We start from the raw sequence: 17,673 nt of genomic DNA, 5'->3' as shown, positions 1-17,673 counted from the left end.
TCCTTCAAAACAAATATTATATTATCATTCTATTTGTGAAAACTCAAATTACTTTCTTGCCAACCAATTACTATATATATTCAAATAATAATACGAAGATATTTTCTATAATATATCACTACCTCTCATAGTCCTCTTTACTATATACTTGTGTATAGTATGGTTTAAAAATTTCAAGACAAATCAAATTGTAATAGAGCAAATTAGAGATAAATTCTAAAAAATAGTACACAATTTTTTTTTATATACTTAAATTATCAGTGTCAAGTCTCTTTTGTGTAATTTGGTTTCAAACTGATTGAAAAATGCTGTCTTAAAATAGATAAAAACAGTGAAATGTTTGCATTATTATAGAAACAACGTGATTAATGTATGATTGTCAGAAAAGTTAAATAATTGTATAAAATTAATCTCATAAATTTCACAAAACAGCCAAAATGTTATAATCTGGGTAAAATAATATGATTTGACTATTGTATGATTCATGATATTGATGGAAATTTAAAAAAGTCATTTTATAAAATAGAACATTTGTTCTCGAATGCATTTGTGAAATTGTATTTGTAAGTACTCATTAAATTACCATTTTTCAAAAAATATTTCTCAAAATGAACTATTATTCATTTCAATATGATGATTGGTTTTCGTCAATTTTTATTACTTTCTTATCGAATGTATAAATGTTTCATCATTTTCATTTGTAATAAAATTTATCTAATATAAAGATTTGTTATCTTATTGCTGTATTGTAACATATAAAATATTACTTAAATTATTCCACGTTTGACTTGCACTATGTAGTGCAAGTTGTGCAATGCTGTATAAATAAAATTTAGTTTTGTATAAAATACAAAATACAAAATGCATGAACTTGATATAAATATTTAGAGAATGGATTTTACCATTTTACAATAATTCTTATACAGATTTATTTTAACAAACAACTTCCACTGTGTTTTATTTTATAATGTCTTCAACTGATAGAATATAATATTTATTATATAAACAGGTTTACTTTTTTTCTGTAAAAAAAAAAACTCGTTGTATTGATTAGTATCTATATGAATAATTTTATCCATATTGAGAAGTTTTTTATATTTATATATAAAATGTCTATAATTTCAAATCTATGCTTTTTTATCCCCATTCAACGTAGCAATAATCGTTATATTCTGATTGCGGATGACAGTTGAATGACCACGAATAATCGCAGAAATATTATCAATGCAAGTTTCCTGCGAGTGGCAAAAAAATTGTTGCACTATTTCTGCAGAGAGTGGAGCAATTAAAATTAAAATGCTTTTTAACATCGTAGCAAAGTACAATGGCGAAACAAAAAAAAATTAAAAAAAGTGTAACAAAAGATCGGACCAACCCTTTGTGAACGAATTCCTACAATGAAGAATTATCACTATAATAGTGTGGGTTCATTCAATCAGCTTGTACAGCTTTTGTTACTGTCTCACGTACGTCGCTCTTACTCGTTCCATCCAGTTGTTGTTTTTTTTCTTCTGCAATTTTATTTTGTTGGTCTTCCCCTCTCGTACATATGTCGAGTAGTATTATTGTTTTTGTTGTTGCGTATTAAGCAACTGCTGAATGTTACAATGCTGTTTGTAGAAATTACGTTGGGTGAAGGACGATTTTTTTTGGAGACGGTATAAAAAAAAATATATAAAAACCGTTATGAATGTAATAATGACTTTGGGTTGGATGATATTTGCGTGCCAATTCGGAATTGCCATGTCCATCGTTATGAAAGCAATTCAACCGAAAACAACAAAGCAAAAAAGTTTCCTTTTTTACGTGTTTCTTGCTTTGAGCGTCAGAATGATCACGTCAAACCTCGAAACGAAAAATGTACTTTCATCAACTCGAAGTATTCAAAAATAATGTATTTGATTTGTTTTACGACCAAATAAATATATAAAAAATAGATGAAACGTGTTGTAATTATATAGTAATAAATCTCCTGTACCAACTGTTTTCCAACCTAAAAAAAAACATGAAAAGAAAAATAAGGAATTACGACTGAATCATATTTTATATTATAAATACACAAATAATATGAAAATACTAGAATTATTTTATGTACAATTTTAGTAAAATCTATTCAAATTGGAAGCAATGATAGATTACACGTGTTTTCATACTTTAGTGAACATATACAGTGATAATATTACGTAATATCTAATAATTTAAACTTAAAAAACAATATTAGAAAAATCATAAATAAGATAATAAGCTAACTATTAATTTATTTAATTAAACAAATTACAAAATACAGACAAAAGGACCCAATTGTAATAGCTGCTTCGAACAGTCCGGATTCAGTACGGTTGAAAATATTTAAAAACAAAATCCGAACTAATCAAGAAATTATATACATAAATTTAGTTTATTTTGAGGCATTTTCCTGGGTTATGAAAGTAGATAGGTTCATAAGTAAAATACCGTGTAGGATAGGTTATTTTCAACATTTATTTTTTAATTTATTTCTTTTAAACCGTCGAAATCGAGTACCGTAAGTTGTAAGAAAATTAACCAGGCTTTGTAATATGTAAGGCTGTAAGATTTCCAATTTAGTAACAAGCCGTGAGTGTAGTTATTTTTTTTGTTTTCTTTTCCCAGATTTATATTTTTTTTCGAAAATTCGTAGTATAGAATTATGTAAAAATAGGTTCTATTCTAAATCTAGAGAAAACATGTATAGAGTGGAACCTCGCTTAACGAATTTAATCCGTTCCAAAATTTCCGGATTTTTACTCGTTTTTCTTAAAAAATCATTTTGCTCGTTAAGCGAAATGCTCTTTATGCGAGGTTCCACTGTATAAGTAACGTGGATATTACAAATTGCTAAACTTTCATTATAGTTTATAACATTTATTTTTTTATTTTATTAAAACAAAGTTAAATATGTCAATAACAACATTTATCCAAATATGTTAAATAACGAAAACAATAACAACTAGTATATTTAAATTGCATGGCGCATTTCCGAGTATAAGCATATAGAGTATGTATTGAAAAAAAAAGCATGTCGATGCAGACCGAAAACATGCAAACACATGGAATATTCCCATATGAATCCGGTCGCACTTTCGTGAATCACCTCTGGGGATGCATTCGTACGTATTTTATTGCCGTTGCGTAATTGCAATTTAAATGGCCTCGGTTGGAGAAATTTCGCACGTCATTAACGCGCCGAAGATTAAATTGCCGAAACGCACCTGTAATTAGTGAACTCGAATTTAGAATAGAAATTCCATTCAAATGATGTTTACTTTACATATTGTTGTTTGATAATAAAATGAAAACATACAAAAATATCGTACATTCTTTAATGCAAAATTAATGGTCTGGGATATTCTTAATAAATACAACAAATTACTTTCCGATATGGTAAATAATATCCATACATAATGTTAAATGGACCAATTAATAGGTTTTAAAGCAGCTTCAACTAAATTTGAGACAAGTGTGAAATGTAATAACAAAAACTATCAATAGCTTTCAACTTATTTTTGCATTGGACCTTTTATAAATGTGCAAATTGCAAAAATTGCAAGAAAGTAGAATCAGAATATAATAAAATCAAAAATTCCAAATATATTCAAAATTCTTTCAATCAAATTAAAGTTATAATTGAAGTCAATTGTTTATGCTTCATAAAATAGGATTATTTTACTAATACAAAATTAAACGTTTCCTTTATCATTTAACCACCTTTTAAAATCGTTGGAAATTAACATATATTCTAGAAATTTCCGTCTTCATATTCTTTATCGTTATTGCTAACAATGTTTTCGAACTTAAGTTTATTTTGTACAGGAATCACCCGACTTACGAACAAAATTCTATAAGCTGTAACTTGTTATAAGTAGATATATAGTGATAAAAAAATTAACTGTCCAAACAAAAATTGATAATTTCTTTAATCAAATATAATATTTTGATGTCTACATTGAAAAGTATTTGTAAGTAAGTATTTTGTTTATTTTAATCATTTTTTCAAATTTATGCAGTAATACAAAATTTAATATATATGTAAAACCCATGATAAAGTAGGGTAAGATAAGTATATATTGAAGTTTTTAAAATTCCCCTGACTTACGAACAAATTCCTCTAACTAGTTCGTAAGTCGGGGGATACCTGTATATGCATTCAAATTACCATGGGTTATTAAACATAACATTATTTCTTAATTTAAAACATGTATAACATCATTTAATACATTTTTTTATATTTGTATGTTTTTTTATTGAATAGACTGACTACTTTCTTTACATTCTAAAATTTATATAGATCTTTTTTGTATCTATTAATATTAGGCTGCTTTTGAAAGGCACGTCATCTGTAGATGTCATTAATATTGTTATTTTTTCGTAGTTGATATTTTACGTATTGATTATATATAATACATACAAGTCTTTTCAATTCAATTTTCTTCTTGTTGTCAAGATGAAACTACATTTATAGATTATACAATTAAATCTCTCTTAATTTGTACAATATACCACATATTACATGCTGTATTTATTTTTTAAAATATTAAAATTAGTAAATTTGCGAACAGTAACCTATGGTCAATAGGCTTTTGTAGCAGATCATTTTTTGTTGTATTATGATATTTTTTTAGTATAAAGTATGATTTGTTGCAATTAATGTTATTATTTTTAGAAAATTTAAATTATTTATTTCATATCCAAAAACGTTTGCATAGCATAAGCAATACCTCACATATTTCGGTTCCGCCAATATACCGGACTGTTTGAAACCAGACTAATCGGAGAATTACTTCACTGTATAGAGAGAACATTTATACATTAAAAAATAATTTTATGTGCTAATTTATAAAAATAATTTTATGTTGTTATTTTCAAATTTAGTTTGCTTAGACATTTTTGAACCGAACTACACTGGAGAGACATTATTCTAGATTTTGTTGTAATACCTTATTTTATATAGCACTAAAGGAAACAAATGTAATAAAAAAATAATTGGTCTGTTGATCTCAGACTTTTTTCGCAATAAAATATAAAATTTATAGAAACAATGTAATCTGAATGTAAGTGGTATAGAAGACATTCACAATTTTATTGAACGATTTCCCAGCGTGAACATATTTCACTATAGACATATTTATACACACTATTTTTATTGGTTTTTATAATGCAAAGACATACAGCATATTTTTCACGATATTATTTTTACAATTTCATCTCGAGATAAATAAAAGAGTACACGATTCCTCGTAATGTAATATAACACTATATATAAGGTAAAGCTGAAAGAAATGACATTTTTTTAAAGTGACATAAAATATTTAAAAAGACTTGTTCAACATTTGTATATATTTTTCATGTTCTTTCGACTTAAAAGGGTGATAGTCTGAATGTTGCATAATGTCTAAATCAAGCTCTCTTATTTTGTCTTGAGTAATCCTTGCAACGTTTGGTCTTACATTATCATGTTATAGATTTTTTTATTGTTTACTAAAACTGTTATTTTTTAAGCAGTTTTGTTTTTAATCTTACTAATTGGGTATAATACACTTCAGCTGTAACAGTCTGACAAGATTTTAGTAATTCTTAATGAATTATTCCCAAAAAATCTCACGAACAAAAGGGAAAACCCTTTTCAATGTTAATGGGAAAAGGAGGAGACAAGGTGTAAGATCTATTTCTGATACCGAGTAACAATTATTATAAGAAACTGATCCGTTTCATTTGTGGACAACAGAAACAATACTCGATAACGTTGTAGAAAATTTGTACAGCATCCCAAATTTTGTTTATTTTTTCCAAGATTTTTCAAATGATCTTTCACTGTTGATCATGGACCAACAAAGTTTTGGAACAAGTTTAAAATGTCATTATAGATATTAAGAGATTTCTCTAATTTAAATTTCTCACGATTTTGTAACATTTGAAACCATATATGGAACTTTTGAGTATTCAAGGTGTCTTCATAATATCGCAAATGCCTTAGGCAACTTCTTTTAATTTCAATGCTTTATCAATAAACAGAATAAAATATCGAAATTTTGCATCTTTTTGGCTATGGATCAAAAAATAAATTGTCAAATTAAAGGATTATTCTAAAAATTATCATTTAGTTTATTTTTGACAAAAATGAAAAACTTGTGCAATGGATTAATGGACAAAAAATGTTGGTAACGTAAATACCCAGCGCATCCACCATTTTTACATATTGAAATTAAGTAGCAATCAAATTGAGTTATGAGCTTTAAGTATGTTAAATGAGCGTTACGAAGGTTTAGTTGTACTCATAGCAACATATTTGCGCTGTGATTAAAATAACTTACAGTGCATTAGTTTAATCCGAAAAGTGGATGGGACGTATATGAGGATTGGGAGTTGGGGGGTTGCGTACACGAAGCGGAATAATGTACTTCGTCGACGGGCATAAGGGTATGAGGTAGAATATGAGAGAGAGTAAGAGGGATGGTGAATGTGTATGAGATAGAATGAGAAAGACTTATTGACGTTGCTTAATAACAATACAAAGTACTGACGTGTATGGGTGTCTCGCAATTATGCAACCATACATAACATTATTATTCTGAGCCAAGTTAAACCAAAATAAAAATTGAGCAATAATACAACATATAAGTTTGAAATTAATAAGCGGATTGGGCAAAGCTCGCCGTACCAATTCGCATCAAATTGTCCAATTTTATGGAGACAAAAGGACGTTGATGGGATTGGCCGAAAATTTGATTCACGCTCTGCTTCCGTGTATGTTCCAATCGGAATCGATGAGGAAATTGAATACATACAGTCCTAGCTAGCGCTGCACTAATAATCCCATTTGATCACTCGGGACATTAGTCAATTCCTAATGTCCAAGAGAAGGGTTCCCGTCTTAAGATTACCGCAGAGATAGACTGCAGAGGATATTCAATGGTTCCGATCGTTCAACCATTATGAAATCCTTGTCTGTCTCATTGTTATTTTACGAAATCCATCCATCTATACCCTCATCCATCCATCAGAATCATTAGCCCACTTAATGAGTCCGCTCGGGTTGGATGGAGACGGGACGAACAGCAGCATTCCTGAAATAAACTGAACACAAAGGTATTCTGTAAAGGGCAAATTGCAACGTGTCTCAGATTTCTGAATTATGTACGAAAATCTGAAAGAGGAGGTACGGGTCGGAGTTGTAGTCCCCCGTTCTACATCTTCCGTTCTCCATCCTCAAAACCCCCAGCCGAAAAACTTTTCCATTAGATTTACAAACTGCACTCGTAATTTATATTTACGTGCGCTGCTCCGGCCGCAAAGTTTGTTTATTGTTGAAGTTTCCGATAGATCCCCGGCATAATTTTACATTCAAATGCTTTCAACTATCACAACTATTACGTAATGCGAGCGGGTATTTTGTTTCTTCTCTGGCATCAAACACGAGAAGAATTGATGGAAAGTTCTCCTTGCCGCATGCATTTCTTACTTCAAATTATTTCAACTAAATATAATTTAAGGTAAATTATATTATACGTACTTAACACATTATATTTCCAAATATATCTCCCAAAATTGTTTCCAAAATTATTTTTAACAGTGTCTATACAAAAAATTAAAAGTTTGGGAATCACTGCACTAGATTATTATCTAGTGCAGTGATTCCCAAACTTTTAAACATTGCGACCATTTTTTAAAAACCCAATCTATAGCGACTCACTTGAATAGTGATTTTTTCATATATCATGAATTTTGAAATCTCCAAAATATACATTCAAGATCTTATCGCGACCCACCAAAAATAGAATTGGGACCCACAGTTTACAAAACGCAGATCTAGTGAATTGAAATCTACTTTAAACCAATATAAACTCATTCTTGTCTCACCATCAAATAAAGTAAAAAAAATAATAATTACAAGAAACATTTTTGTAAATTACAATTATTAGGCTAGTTATAAAAATAATCATTAAAAGTAATTACTAAAAATAGTTGTTATATAATAAAATGTTAACATATTAGTTGTCAAGAAATATATGTGTGTTTCTTATAAAATAACTAATAACAACTGTAGAAGTAAATATATTTCAATGCTAAAATAAATTTCCTTATTACTGAAAAACAAAAGGGGAGTCAACACTTCTACTATTATAATATTCATTCTTTAGCAGTTTGAGATATGCAACTGCTTGATTAAAAACTAATTTTATAAATATCAAATATATCTATAGATTTCAAATAATAATAATAATCATTTATTGGCCAGACAGGAAATACAAAAAAAATACATTCTATAAATAAACAAATAATAATAACAACTATATAATAAAAATAACTCTCAAAATAAGTAAATAAATTCTAACACAAATTAACAAAAAAAAAATATTAACATGCTGGCCAAAGGGCTATCGATCGACGTCTTTCCGCCCATAGATTTCTCTTAAACAATAGATTAAATTATTTATGAGGTTAAAACAAAATTGTTTTTTCGCTATCTTACAAAATGCAAATCGTTGTTATATTTGTATATTATATTAAACCAGGTTTAATTAAATCAGTATTTTTTACTTTTCTTTATCCAAATCTTAATTATTATTATTTTGTCTGTTGTATTTTAAATATTAGATAATCTTTAAGTTAAGATAGATTGTTATTTAAAGTACAGTACAGATTGTTTTATATAATTTATGTATGTTAAAAACCATGAATACAATAGAATATCCTAAACATGCTATTATACCAAAAGTAATAAAACTCATTAAGTAAAGTGAAATCAACTGTCTGGCATACGTTAGAGTAGGAAAATTTTTACAGAATCCAAAGGAACAAAGAGAATTTAAACATTTTTTTTTTGCGGAATGTCTTACATTGGAGCCCCACTTCATATGTATGCCCGGGACCTCAAAATCCAAAGGACGGCACTGATTATATGTATCCAATATAGTTTTGATTATTCACAAATATTGTGTATAAATTTAATAACAATGTAATATATTTGGATTTCTTTATAAATAAAACTCCTTAAGATAATAGCTCTATTTATTAATTTATTTGATTTACTAACTTTAATATTTCTGCCTTTTAGAAATTGTTTAACATTATTTATATAAAAAAAAATGTGTAATGATTACAGCCATTTATATAATCATCTAATTATTTATTTAACTATTATTAAATTCTGTAAATATATATATATAGGGGTTTTGGATGTTCATTGAAAGCAAAATTACTCATGTATTCATTCAAATGCATTTCACATCAATTTCTTAAGTTTGCATAATCTTGTTACTATAATTTGACTTGGTATTAAATGTAAAATATGTAATCATTTTCAGAATTTTCTGGTTGTTATACTTGGTCCAATAACTGCGTTATAAGAATTTGCAAGATGTTGAAAGACCAAAGATTTTTTTATATATAAAATGGGTATTAAATATTTATGAATTGTAGTGATAAAATGTATGTGTGGTGTATAATAACAAAAAATAATATAAATACAAAAAGATGTAACAAATATAAAGAATATATTAATTAAATAATAAAGAGGTAGTGTATACATACAAAAAGTTTTACAAGAAAAATAAAATAAAGTGTAAATAATTGAGAGGAGTGACAAAGCATATGAAATAAAGTAGATAAGAGTATGCCAGAGGGATTAACTTACAAACATCATGATCCTCTATATATTTTTTGTTCATTCTTTCTTCCAAATACATAAAACTTTTACAAAATTCCGTGGACCAGTCAGTACAAGTTTCTTTTATAAAGTACAATTACATTTTAAGAAACGATTTATTTATACTATGAACAGAAAAATAAAATAAAAATAATAATAATAGAAGAATGTAATGTAAATAATAAAATCAATCGATCGTCAACATATAACATTCGAAAATAAGAATCTTGTCGGTTTCGATGTATGCCAAAACATTAAGAGTGTATTAAATTGAACATGGATACTTTAAATATTAACAATGTATACTTCCATTTCTGCTTCGCTACAGTTTTATACGTAATTATTTATTTAATATAGGCGAGTGATTTCTCTTTACTTCTTGGATATGTCCACCTACAAGTAATATATTTTTTGTTGTAATGTTTTGACACAATCTTGATCAATTAATTAATTCATCCTATTTAGCTCTCTGTATATCGAAATCGTTAAATTGCTCGGTCCATTTAATATCACCGGAACTTTCGCCGTTGGAACCGCCTCCGACGCTGAAGAAGTCGTCATCGAATGGATCGTTCTCCCTGGCGAAGATGTTCACCGACTCGGATTTCTTAATATGATCGCTGCTTTTCCCCATCTTCAGCATGCGCTTTCTCGCCATCGATGTCATCTCCTTAGGGACAACATCATCCTCAGTGTGTTCCTCCTTAATACTCGGAATCTCGGCTATCTCGGAATCCGCCTTATCCGTCGGCGAGAAGTCGTCTTCGAAGAGAGATTTCTGCTTATAACGTGCTACTTTCTGATTGCTTTTCGGTCGCCTGTCTGCGTCAAACCAGTTTTTCTTCTTCGTCTTAGTGATAAGCGGTTTCGGCGTTGGGGATTCAGCCTCGCTAGTTTCGAATTCATTCTCAAAATTGAATCTCGGTGCAGGAGCTTGTACTTCCGGCTCCGGAACGAAATCGTTTTCAAACAGAGACTGTGACCTATGCGTCGATTTTCTTGGAAACGTTGCTGCTTCTTCAGATTTCGGGCTTTCCTTCAGCTTCTTTCCCCGCTGCGGATTGGGCGGCTTCTTCATCACTTCTTTGGAAGCATCCAACTTCTTCGACGGCATGTCCTGGCTGAAATCGTTTTCGAACTTTTGATGCTGATGCTGTTTTAAGCGATGCTGTGTTCTCGAGGTCATTTCGAGTTTGTGTCGCTCCACGTACTGAGAATCACGACTCTTTGAACGTCTGCTAGTCTTGTAACGTCTGTCTCTTTCACCATCACTACCACCTACAGTATCATAATAAAAATAATTATTTATATATAGTAGTTACTATTTAAAAAATGAGCTCACTCACCATAATAATACTGTCCCGGTCTTGTCTTAATTTCTCCAGTTTTGCGATCCATTTCTGAAGCGCTACTAGGTCTTATTCTTGTCCGTCTTGCAGTTAAATAATGAGGTTGTGGTGGGTCTTCGACTTCTGCTGAGTATTCATCCTCCCAAGGAGATTCCTGATCTCTACTATAATATCTTTCATCGTGCTTTCTTCTTTCAGGATTGGACCACCGACCGCTGCCATATCTTGGTTTCTCTGATCATTTATAATAAAGTTATTACAGATCATTAATTGTTTAATATATCTATTACCTTGATCTGGCATATCGTAGTCAGGGCAGCACCATCTATCCCTGTCTGCATCCCTACGTCTTCTGTGCTGCATCCTTCTATCGTCCCATTCTTCTAAATCTCTTCCACTTCTATCGACTTCACGAGCTGGCGGCATTGTATGCCTATCTCTGTCTGCTTCTCTACTGCCATGTCTCTCAGGCCAATGGAAACGACTAGAATGTTCATCCTCGTATCTAGAAATTCCAACAATTATAGTAATATTCTAAATACATATTATTACATCGTACTCATAATCGTCTTCTTCATCCCAGCTATCCGTTGGTCTTCGGCTATGTCTATCAAACGAATGTTGCCTCGAATGCCTAGAAGACCAAGACGATTGTCTACCATCTCTTCTTCGAGGCTCTTCCTCCCATGGACTAACATCACGTGAACTTGAGGAATGTCCTCCAGTCGCCTGTCCCGACCAAGTAGTTTGTCTTCTCCGTCTAGGCCGTTCGTAACAGTCGTAACGTTCATCCTCATAACTATCCGTTGATCTTCGATTTGCCTGATAATACTGCACTTCCGGTTCGGCCGATGTATCCCACCAGCCAGATTCATGTTCCTTCCGTTTGTCCGCCCCATTCCACTGATCACCGCCGCTTTCAGAATCGATTCTTTGCCTCCACTCAGGTGGAGACCCATTACCAAACTCCTTCGAATCGCTCGACCATGGCGAAACACCTTCCTCGCTTTGGACAGCTTTAGTATCTTTACTTTCAGCCGCAATTACGGGTCGATCGAATATAGCCCAGCTCTCGGCTGTGTCCGTTTTCTTGGCATTCTCGCTTCCACCAGTCAGATCGATTTCCGGCGAACTTCCGGAAACCACATCAGAGAGCGACCCCGAATTCAACCTGACATTCTGACATTGAGTTTCTTCGATTGGAATTGGCTCGGTGATATGCACCTTCGGTGATTCTGGAGTGATCACTTTCGCTTCTGAAAATACGTTATTTGTATAATCCTCGATTACCTCCGTTGGTGTAGGTTTTTCGTTGTCAATTTTCGCATCGTCTATAATTTTCAAATCAGTTATACTCAATTCCGACTTCATCTCAATATTGAAATCATCATTTAAATTATTTTGCTCTGTAATGACTTCATCGATAGTTTCCAAATGATCATCATCATAATCGTAATAATCGTAATCATCTTCTTCCTCAAGCTCCTACAAAAACATAATGCGTTAAATAAAATTATAAAACAATAAATCAAATAAAATACCTCATTGACTTTATTTTCCGTAGATTTCAATTCAGTTGTATCAATATCACGTAAAGCTGCATACCTATCGACAATTTCAACATCCTGAGAAATATCCTCCTCCTTCAATTCAATTACTTTTTCTTCTGGTTGTTTAGTTTCCGCAATCTCCTCAGGTTCTGTATCGATTTTAGTTTGTTTTATCTCTTCCTGCAGAAGCTCTCTAAAAGCGGCGTAACGATCGTACGTTTCGTTATTAACAGGAGGAGTGTTGTTGAAATGATTGAAGTCTGCAAAATCATCGTTCGCAAATGAAGCAAAATTTTCAGCATCCTTTGAAGTTGTTTCGGGTTCAGGCTTTGTGGAGTTTTTAATAAAATTCGATAGGTACGTAGTTAATTGTGCTAGGGTCATGTTACTCAATTGGCTTGCAGGTATCTGAAGTTTGTTTGCCAATTCGTTCAATCCACTCAAAGTCAGTTGACTCAATGTTATATCTAATCCATCTAAAGAGAGGTTGGATATATTCGAGACTTCAGCAGGTGGCGGTGGTTCCAACGGCTTCTTCTTATTGGCTTTCAATGGAGGAGGAAGAAGTAGCGGTGCTGCTTTAGTTTTAATATCGACTGTAGGAAACGTGATTGGTGTTAAGTAATCTTCCTCGTCCGGCTCTGATTCAAACTTCGATTTACGTGCAGGAGCTGGGATCGGAGGACTCTTTGGGTCAGCCACAACATAATTAGTTTCGTACTTTTCAATATAATCGTAATGAGATTCTTCGGTGTGCGGTGGCCGGGGAGGAGGTTTAGCTGCGATATCACCAAGCACTTGCTTCTTTGGAGGCAACGGCGGAGGCTTTATCTGCGGCAGAGTATTACTTGGCCTTGGAGGAGGATCCGGAGCGCATTCAGATTCCGAAGACAAATCTAAGCTTGGATTCTCATACAACTTTGATAAATTCTTCTTGTAATCAAATGGTGAATCGAATGTATTCTGTTTAGAAAACAAATTGTTCCTCGGAGACGTTCCAGCCAATGACATTTGCTTCTCCAAGAAGGAAGGCGTCTTGGGCGACTTCGACATAGGCGTAAACAAATCGGTATTTATTTTCACCGGTTCTGTAGGAACATTGTTTACTTTAAAATCCGAGAACTCGTCGAAGACATCCTGCTTGTTGAAATCGGCTTCGGCAAAAGGATCCGTTTGTCCAAAGGGATCTTCTCCGAACGGATCACCGCTGCTCACGCTGTTTGTAGATTTGTTAATCGACTGATCGAAAGTCGCTGGAAACAAGGACGCTTCCTGTGGTTTATCGGATACCAAATCGTTCAACACCTTCTTCGGAGGATTCTTGAGCTCTTGAAAGAAGTGCTTTTTGTCGACGTATGGCTTAATCTTTCCAGTACCTTTAACAATTAAAATTTTCATTAAATATGATACATTTACTTGCACGATGAATTGAAAAGAAACAAATGGAAAAATTATACTGAGGTTTTTAATTTGTTACCAGGGCTCTCCATGTTAGATGATTAGTGCGGAACGGAAAAGTGAATTATAAAAGTATAAGAAAAAAAAACAAAAATAACATTATACCTAGTTCTGGATTCATTGTCTTCGTACCTAATGGATCTAACTCTGTGAAAACGTCGAATTGCGACATGATTTCTTGTTTAACCGTTTCGTGTTGATCTTTAGACGGTTGTTGCTCTGTCGTTGGTGGCGGAGCATCTTCAAATAAACTATTACCACCAGATGGAGTAAACCAGTCGCCACTGCTGGGCTCGTCATGCGAACTATTGAATTCATTGAAAGTAAATTCTTTCGGGGTTCCCAGATTTCTCGATCCAAATAGGTCATTAGCACTAGTCGAGTCTGCACCTGTTTTCGGACTAAATAAGCTGCTGGATTCCGAAGACCTGTTGGCACGTTCTCGACCAGATGGCGGAGGAGGCAAGATTGGCTTTTGCTATTTTTCCAAAAAAAAAAAACATGAAGTAAATGATTGGCAATTCATAAAAATCGATTAGTTACAGGATAAGATGTAAAGCTGTCTCCGAAGGGATCGTCTTTGGGACCAAAAGGATCGGAAGGTGTGATTCTTTCCATTTGCGTTAAGCCCTGCTGCAAACTATTCAATTCCAATTCTAAATCTACCAGATCGGCAACGGCTGGAGTAGGACGTATTTCACTACCGCAGGCTCCACCTTTGGTATCCAAATTTGCATTTTTATTTGGTTCTGGTGAGCTGCTCTACAATGTAAAACTTTAATGAACATCAAATATTGAACGAGTAATATTTACTTTGGAGTTGGATAAGCTTCGATCTGAGTAAATCGGAGACGAAGCGAACTTCTTGGCCATCTCCATTTCTTTCTTCTTTATTGCGAACACCACCTGGAACAGATCCCTCATCGCTATTACCACCTGGCTCGCCGCCTTATCAGTCTTAATTCCGAAGAACCTATGGCCAGTATCAGGTGACCCAAAAATATATCCAAACGCCCTCGAGTCAGACATGTCCTGAGCAATGAATGAAATCTTATGAACCGGATGATGGTACAAGGAATCCTAAATGGAAGCAACGAATAATAATGTAAAACAAATATGTATTTCAATTTAAACACGAATAAGCTTACTCCAGTTTTCTCATCCCGTAAACGCAAACCATCAATAGCTATGTTAATAGTTATCCTTTGCTTGTGTTCTCCGGCAGCCCTTATGGCTATCTTCAAATCGTTCAATGCGTCTTGGCACATCCTATCCCCGCGAGCTTCCGGAACTTCCAAGATTCCGATGAGCTTTGCTTTAAAGCAAACGCCATCGCCCACGAAACGTACCGTCTCATTCTTATCTACACGACGTAAAGGAAATACTACATTATATCATAGAAATATCAATACTACCCTAATTAAGAAAGAAATAAAAACTAAACATTCAAGCTGGGCACATTTACGAATCCGTTTAATTGCCTAAAATCAAGCAAACAAAATAATTGCTAACTACAATCTTAATAATTAATACTAATTAGTTAATAGTATCACATCAAATCATAATATACTTTGCTAATCTTTTATAAAAAGTATTTTATTATTAATTTACAAAATATTATTTTAAACTAAAAATAATGTATTATTGTCCAAGAAGATAAAATAGAATATTTTCAATGTTATGAAATGCATAGATATTATTTACTTACACCTCGCATGGTAATCATTCAGATTATTCGAGTTGAAAATAGAAGAAAATAAATAGAAATTCCGAGGGTACACCTTAATAAAACAGTTACGTTTTGCAATTTATGTTGATAAATTCAAATGTATCTATTATTAGCATAATATTTTCACAAACGACGATATAGCGTAGAAAAGACAGGAATGTAAATTTAGAAATGTAAAAAATGTTTTTTAATAGTAGATTTCTATCGAAATGAGGTAAATAGATCCATTAAAAAACAATTAAAGCGTTAGAATTCAATATTTTTTCTTTGCTACGTCCTTGTCCATAACATAGACTGCTAATAATTCGAGAATTGACGTATTATTAATTATATAATCAACGCTAATTATAGAAAGAAAATATGTATATAAGACTTTGTAATAATACAATTATCAAATAGGAATACAAAGAAAGCAATGGCATTTTATTATAATTTAAAGGTAAACAAATGTTTCTGTCACATTTCTCTGTCAGTGACCAAAAAAAAAACTTTAGAAATCATTTTAATTCTAGAAATAATACAATTTTATTAACGTTCCTAAGTTATTGTTATTTTAGATAAATAGCGGGCATAATAATTGCGGTCAATAACCTTTTTAATTGTTTATGGAAGTATTAACATAAATAAGATAATTATAGATACATTCTTGTAAGAATCCAATTAGCATGATTAGTAAATCCAATTTGAATGTGTCAAAAGGGAATTGATAATTTTATTAAACAAATTGGATTTCCAAAATCTGTAATTGCATCTAATTGCCATTAGTAATAATAAATTTAAAAAAATAAAGCTAAAGAAAGTTATTATATTCAGAAAAGAATTATAAAAAAAAGCTCCAATAGAATAAAAAAATAAAACAACAAAATAATTTGCAAAAGAAAACTATATTTCCAAGAGAATTGAATACAGGTTTATGTTAAATGCAGTGGGTGTCAGAGAAGCTCAGCATTCCTTTTTTTTGTGTTTTAATTGGAGTTCAACCATGCTCCGAAACCATTGATATGATCAGCTACTTACATTTCATGGGGCTAGTCTTTTTCCTTAGGGTTTGCATTTTGAATCGAATGATTACACCACAAAACTCAAAGTGAAAAAAGTCCCTCGGACCTCTTGCCACAGGGGAAACAGGACTTATTACTTATTTAACATGGAAAACACACCCCCCACACAGGCACACATAGACACACTCTCACACACACAGAGAGAGAGAGAGACATTTATTGGAGATCACATACTACAAACCACCTAAACATATTTATCACAAGATACATATTGACTAAATTTATTAAACAGCTCTCTTGTTTGTGCTTTAAATGTATGTTGGGTTAAACTAAGCAGCCCTGTGTATTCACATTATGGCTTGAATTTGCACTATTGATCAGAGAAACCATTCACATTGATCCACTACCCCTTATTATAAGGGGTGTAGTATGGATGAGGGTGACAAATGTTGAGCATGCCCAGTGCAACACACCATTGTTATTGATTTAAATTATATTTCCTAAAGTTGTGAAACATTTTTGCGATATTCTAGTAATAGAACACATTTTCAATACAACATTACTTAAAGAAAAGAAGAGCAGAAAAGTAACAATAATAATTCAACTACCATGTTCAATGGACATCCTAATCGGACCTCGTACATTATATTATTTTCGTAGACTGCAATTTAATGTCCATTTATTTCTGAACCCATTATCGTTGACGTCGAACGATACAATTAACTTACAAATTGTTTTTAACTATGATTTAACAGATAATGTCAAAAAGCTTTTGCCTATACTTAAGTTGGTTGCAAGCGCCATCTGCTACATGCAACTTAATAAGAACTTAAGCAGAATTTAAAAATTCAGCAAAACTGTCTAAATTAAAATATCTGTTTTAGATTTATATTGATGACTATCCTATGTTTCTTAACATAGA

General features: G+C 32.0%; 1 protein-coding gene across 3 annotated transcripts; it reads right to left on the bottom strand.

The window, feature by feature from the left end:
• Nucleotides 1-9,672: 9,672 nt before the first annotated feature.
• LOC108563463 (protein disabled) lies at nt 9,673-17,504 on the bottom strand. Of its 3 annotated transcripts, none has more exons than XM_017922142.1 (10): nt 16,768-17,504; nt 15,170-15,384; nt 14,835-15,101; nt 14,565-14,783; nt 14,127-14,499; nt 12,555-13,939; nt 11,573-12,498; nt 11,304-11,518; nt 11,011-11,247; nt 9,673-10,942 (listed from the first exon to the last, which is right to left on the bottom strand). In XM_017922142.1, exons 1-10 carry the CDS (start codon nt 16,802-16,804, stop codon nt 10,122-10,124), a joined length of 4,695 nt encoding a protein of 1,564 aa, XP_017777631.1. In that variant the 5' UTR covers nt 16,805-17,504; the 3' UTR covers nt 9,673-10,121. The 3 variants fall into 3 exon arrangements, with proteins under 3 accessions (XP_017777631.1, XP_017777633.1, XP_017777632.1); XM_017922144.1 differs by having other exon boundaries at nt 14,154-14,499; XM_017922143.1 differs by having other exon boundaries at nt 17,360-17,504.
• Between the last annotated feature and the right edge of the window lie 169 nt (nt 17,505-17,673).

This window comes from Nicrophorus vespilloides, unplaced genomic scaffold (assembly GCF_001412225.1).
Source record: "Nicrophorus vespilloides isolate i.1.1-1 unplaced genomic scaffold, Nicve_v1.0, whole genome shotgun sequence".
Classification (NCBI taxonomy): Eukaryota; Metazoa; Arthropoda; class Insecta; order Coleoptera; family Silphidae; genus Nicrophorus; species Nicrophorus vespilloides.
The sequence above is the reverse complement of the archived record's forward strand: the minus strand, read 5'-3'. Positions and strand labels throughout refer to the sequence as shown.